Below are 6,000 nucleotides of genomic sequence, written 5' to 3'. Positions count from 1 at the left end.
TATTAACAATAATATTGTTTGTAATTTTTCACGGATATTTTTTTTAATATATACTATTCGGAGTCTTTAACGGTCAGTCTTCTATAAAATAATTATTATCCCGCGAATATTATGTGATTGCTAGAACCTGGATCTACTTCTATGATAATTCAAATTCTAATAATTGAATTACATAATTAAGCTCAGATGATAAACACAGTGCTTGGTTACTTGGTACACGATATGCTTTTTAAAAACATATTGTCTGCAAAATTCCAAAGATGCGAAGGGCAGTGAGATCAACTATATTAGCTTATGATCTGTCAATGTCGACCTTTTTGATAATTGTTCACAAATGTGTCACCATATAGGATGACAAATGCGACCAGTATGTGTTTTGTAGTTGATCATTTTGTTTTAGCCGGCCATTAGTTAAAAATATCAGAATCTAACTTGGAAAACTGAATATTTGTAATTAGCTAAAAATTATTTACCCACTTTCACCCAAAAATGCATAGAGACAATTGCCCTATTCACCCCATACTGCACATACACCACGCAACAGAGATGTTACGCCGCAGTTTCTTGGACTGTATCTCTCGAACCCAACGATTGCATAATATATGATCAATCAATTAGCCATAGTACAACCAATGTAATTTCTTAAACATTTATTTTCTTCAATTTAGTTACATACAGTAGTGTTTACGGATGCAACATAATAATCGCAGCCGTGCGCTTGCATGAAATAAGTTTGCCTCAAAAAAAAACATACCGTTTGAAAAACATGGATTTCTAACCTGGTTTATTGTTTATGACAAAATATGTTGAGTGACAGAAATACTACCCTTAAATCCCCCTCCTCTCGTATTGAATTAAATCAAGGGCACACAAGACGTTTTGCCTTCAATGAGTGTGCTCTGACTTCCGTATCCCTACTAGGTCAAACGGTTAATTTGCATACTGATGCGCGTGCGCACAACGGGCTTCCGGTAGAATGCGCAAAAGGTGTGAGCGTGTAGTTCCATACAAAGCATCTTCAAATCACACTTGTGTTAATTGTACTTCTTCCAGTGTACTTAAAGCGGGAGGGTCGTCGCCTGCGCACGCGCGGGAATTGAGTCCCGAGCGACGGTAACAACACATGCTAAAAATGCAAAGACTGATGGCAGACGCTTGTTTGTAAAAAAAAAAAAAAAAAAAAGATGACACGCTATGCCTATCTGACGGATGCGCAGGTGACGACTCTCCCGCTTTGGCATTTTAGCTAAATTAAGATTCTGCCGCTCTTTACAGTATACTTCGCAATCGCAATGCGATTGAACGTTGCGGGCATCACTCGTTTTGATCACGTGTCATTTTTGTGTCACTCAACTTCACAATATAATTAAACAAAATTTACATTTTTGAAACAAAAATAAGGTTACAGATTCCAAATGCGTCCTAATATATTTCAGATTAACTTGTATACAGTGAGAACAGTAAAAAACAAAACTAGTTGATCCTCATGGTTACAAACAAAAACGTTTGCAGACATTGTTTCAAAAACAATACAAAATTAATTTTACCTCTAGCTTAAAAAAATGAATATGCACATTCATGTCGCGACGTTACTTTCGAAAATTACATTTGCTATATGTTTGTCGCTAAACTTATAAATGTGATCTAGATGGACGGCGCCCTCTATCGACTGTATGTAAATAGCACCTTTGAAAAATAACACATAAATGTACCATAAGTTAAAAATAAGACTAAATTGCCGCAGTGTTTGCTAAAATTCATTGAGAAATGGCAGCTTAATAAAGTAAATACAATAATTGTCTTATTAAAATCGCCTAATATATAGGAAAAACATTTTACAGCAGGATTAGACATTTTGCGCGATTGACTCGGCTTCTCTTCGAATATTATATGGTGACGTCAGACGTCATACTATTGATCACAATATGATTAAACTTCGATGTATAGACTGTAGAAAAAAAATGTGGTCGTGAGAGCATATCGCCTTCAAATACCGGCGATGGAAAGTAAAACCATCCGGGTTTCAATCCGATTATAGTGCTACAACATGATTACGTCATCAATACTTAGTCAAGTAATTCCAATCTTTTGACGGGTGATTTTAAATTTTCAAACCTATTTGGTAGCCCGTCTAATGTAACTTAAATCGTTATATTTTGGAGACTGAGATGCCTGCGTAGTAGCATAACAAATACCCTCCCTACCCCCACCAAGAATTCATTATTATGCCACAGTTGTTCTTTCCTTTTAAAGCACACCTTTCAACAAACCTCAGTCCAGACAAACTTTTCAGTTTTTTTCCGTCATCGGTTCATGTGGTTCTTCTCACGTATACGCAGACTGCCGTGACGATCAGCGTCAGAATGTGAACGTCACCAGTCGCAGCGTGAACAACACGTGAACTTGTACGAGTCTTGAAAATTATCGTTCGTAAATGAGAAAACATATGCGCACTCGGTTCAAGTTTAACGTCATTTTCTGAAATGTTTACAACTCTATTCATCATAGTGATACAGGGAACCACCTGATCACTAAAAAAAATACAATTTTCCCAAAATAGTAGTGTTGATAACTATGCTAAAAAACATTAGCGTTTTCAAAGCAAGACATATTTAGAGTAAAACAGACGAAAAGGGGCATTTTGGTGTAAAATATGGCTCAAAAAATGTACAATTCACAGCGAATCTGGACTGTAAGACCGTTGTTGTTGCTAAAATTCCAGTTTGGTCTCAACTTCCAGAACATATTTAGCATTTTCTTTTTAAATAAACAATTTAAATATACTTTATTTAATTTTAAACAATTACTATGTTGTGAAGTTTCTTAAAAAATACTTGTCAATTTTTTGTCCAGATTCTAACTAGGAAACAACAAAACCCATGTTGTTTATTGTTGAAGTTACTGGGCTGAATTTACAATGGGCAGGCAACTAAAACTAGTACTAGTATCGACCAAAGTGAGAATACACTTATAAAACAAATATGATGATTAATACAACACGGTGACGCCTCCCCAATGCTGGTTAGTTGACAAGATTATCTTGCACTCCTGAATAAAAATACAGCTATTTTTTACCAAATCCATAACCATTTTTATTTTCGTTACACGTACCTGTGAAAGAAACGGTAAATTTCTGGTTAACATTGTGTCAGAGGTAATACGGGTCATATAACAGGATCATACGCATCAATGTGTCCCTCATCCCGGTCATAACAAGACTAGCCTGACATGTGGGCGTGAGTAGGCCCTCGCCGGCCGAACGGCATCAGTGTGTTGGGTTTGGAGCACCGCGGAGGGCGCAACTCACGCGACCTCGTCGGGTTATAGCAAGACATAAAGGATTAAGTAAATAGAACCCTTTTTCAGCAGCAGCAAACAAATGCTGATGTCACTCACAAAAAGATCACCCATTTGAAGAAAAACGAGGGTGCACAAAATTATTTTTGAAATTGAAAATGACTTAAAGCGGGAGGGTCATCACCTGCGCACGCGCGGGAGTTGAGTCCCAAGCGACGATAACAACACACGCTACAAACGCAAAGGCTCATGGGTATACGCATGTACATGTGACGACTCACCCGCTTTAAGAAATAAAATGAGTAGAAATATGTTAAGTTGGGGTTACAAATAATATTCATATATTACGGTTTAAGTGAACAAACAAAAAGATTTAATGATCTACCTTTTTTGTTTAAATAATGTTATTATAGTTGTTTTCATACTCATACTTAGATTATAAACATCTCAGAATTTTCAAAAGAATTTGCCCTTTTATTTATTTTATTGAGTTTCAGACTATGGAAATGAAATCGCTTTCTCTGCTATTTTTAGGAACGCGCTTGCGAATGTTTCAGTGAATGTCGCCCCCTGTGGCGAGGTATTCACGAGTGGTAAAATGCTCATTTTTAGTAAATAAAAAAAAATAGTTTGCTTTGTACTTTCGGAATCATTGTAGAACACGCGACTATACAGGTGTGTCAACAGCGACATACATAACGCATGTGTTCATATTCTTGCCCAATAGTGGAAATATACTTACACACATCCAGTCTTTCCTCAAGTAAAGATATTTGTTCACTGAGAGAAGAGATTCTTTCAAGCTGCTGCAACTGTTCGTCGTTAACAATTGCGTTGGTTACGGTGATAGGCTGTGGTTTTTTAGCCTCTAGGCCAAGCGTCTTCACTTCCTGGCGGGACAGAGAGGGCGAACGTTAATGTGTCTTACTGTTTTCATGGGACATACATCATGAAATGCCAAAATGAAATGTCAACACGCGGGAGTTAAAAAAGCAATATTAATTTCAAATAATAGTTTAAAACGTATGCATTCTATCTGTATGACGTTTTTGAAAGTGTCCCCTTTCTTGCTTGCTTGCTTGCTTGACGTAGAGAGTTATATGTTGACCTTACGATGGATGGTCTATAGTTGTCTGGTACGTTTCCTCCAGAAAGTAGGGCTAGTTTAATAGTTCGTTTCATTTACACTATACTAAAATAGTTTATATGAAGAACTATAAAATAGAGCTCATCTTCTTATTCAGAATGTTAAAAGAAAAAGGCATGCCAACAAGTGACTATCTCCATTCATGTAATTTTCATGGTTAACAAATACACATGAAACCCTTTACGCTCTATGCCACGTCCTCTGTCGTCGGCAAAAAAACAAACGATGAAAGGCTGGCGACGTTGATCGCAGTTCACACAACACTTACCGTTTCTAACTGATCCACCCTGGCTAGCAGTACGTGATATTCAGGTATACAAGTCAGGCAAACTGTAAAATAAACACAAATATTATATCATCAATATAAATATCATCGAGTATATGTATAATTAGTATATCTTGTATTCATGAATCAATTAGTCTTTGTCACGTGTCTAGCATCTGTCTTTTCTAAAGGCTTGAATATAGGACAAGGCTACAGTCAGAAGGAATAGTTAACACAAAAGTACTGACCATTCATTGCGGAACACGCTCGGAACACGCTCGGAACACGCGCGTTTAAGATTGTGTTCTTTTGTTGTTTTCGACTCGGAAATACAACAAGATAATCTCACGATAAGCCAGGTTTGTAATCGGTCATGCTCAGGTATTCACGGATTCGGTAAAAACAGCTGAATCCGCGTTCCCCTGTTTCACTTCTCCGGTATCACTGAGTCGTTTTGACAACTCCATGACTATCAAGAACTGTCACCCATGGCGATATGACCGTGGGGCTTTAGATGATAAGATAAACAAGACCGATTTTTGTCTGTCAACTCGGTCTCATTGTGGTTCCTATATATCACTTGTCAATTAGTTACAACCCAAGTATGTAGCTAATATGAGTAACCATATATATATAGATAAAAATCAAACATAGCTTAGTCATACACCGTGAAGCAAAATGCACATGGGATCGGAGTGACTGTGCATTCACAATCGCCCCTTTGATAGATACGCACCGCGGAATGGAGGGCGACACAGAAATGTTTTTTTTAGCCAGTCACAGATCTTCATTTTTCGGGTTTCGATAAACGTAACTAAAACTAGGTATAAACTGTAGAATAATACTATTACATATTTGCCTTGACTGGCTGATGGCCTCGTGGTCTCGCGAGGTTCCAACCAAATCGTATAATATGTGTATCGCAGTGATGTGAATGTAAATGGTGACGTCAACATATCAGTGCTATTGCAACTCACCTTTACAGCTCCGCCTGTCTGTCTCGAGAATAAACCCGGGCTGACATGCGCAGGAGTAACTTCCGTTGTTGTTTAGACAAATCTGATTGCACGAGTGCGTGCCCGTGTCACACTCGTTGATATCTGTAATAAAAAAGATGGATGAAAAAAATATTAAATCAATTAACATAATATAGAATTAAACGTATCTAGTATGTTACACTCTCCGAGCTTTTAGGGAATAATCCACCCTGATTTATTGCATGTCCTAGTACTGTAATATAATCAGTGAGACCATTTTTTATAACACTAAAATTGTTTTCAAAAACGCCTCG

At 37.3% G+C, this 6,000-nt stretch overlaps 1 protein-coding gene across 1 annotated transcript in view; it reads right to left on the bottom strand.

Annotated features, from left to right (window-relative positions):
• Positions 1-635: 635 nt before the first annotated feature.
• The window catches only part of LOC102803283 (epidermal growth factor-like protein 8), a 29,133-nt gene continuing 23,768 nt past the window's right edge, over positions 636-6,000 (bottom strand). The window contains exons 5-8 of the mRNA XM_006813198.3: positions 5,687-5,809; positions 4,713-4,774; positions 4,040-4,187; positions 636-3,111 (exon numbers count right to left, since the gene is read on the bottom strand). Coding sequence (XP_006813261.1) covers positions 3,065-3,111; positions 4,040-4,187; positions 4,713-4,774; positions 5,687-5,809 — 380 coding nt within the window. The 3' untranslated portion in view covers positions 636-3,064. The remainder of the gene's footprint in view (positions 3,112-4,039; positions 4,188-4,712; positions 4,775-5,686; positions 5,810-6,000) is intronic.

The sequence above is a fragment of the Saccoglossus kowalevskii genome, chromosome 17 (genome assembly GCF_978046115.1).
Source record: "Saccoglossus kowalevskii chromosome 17, keSacKowa6.1, whole genome shotgun sequence".
Taxonomy (NCBI): Eukaryota; Metazoa; Hemichordata; class Enteropneusta; family Harrimaniidae; genus Saccoglossus; species Saccoglossus kowalevskii.
This window is presented reverse-complemented; position numbering and strand designations above follow the sequence as displayed.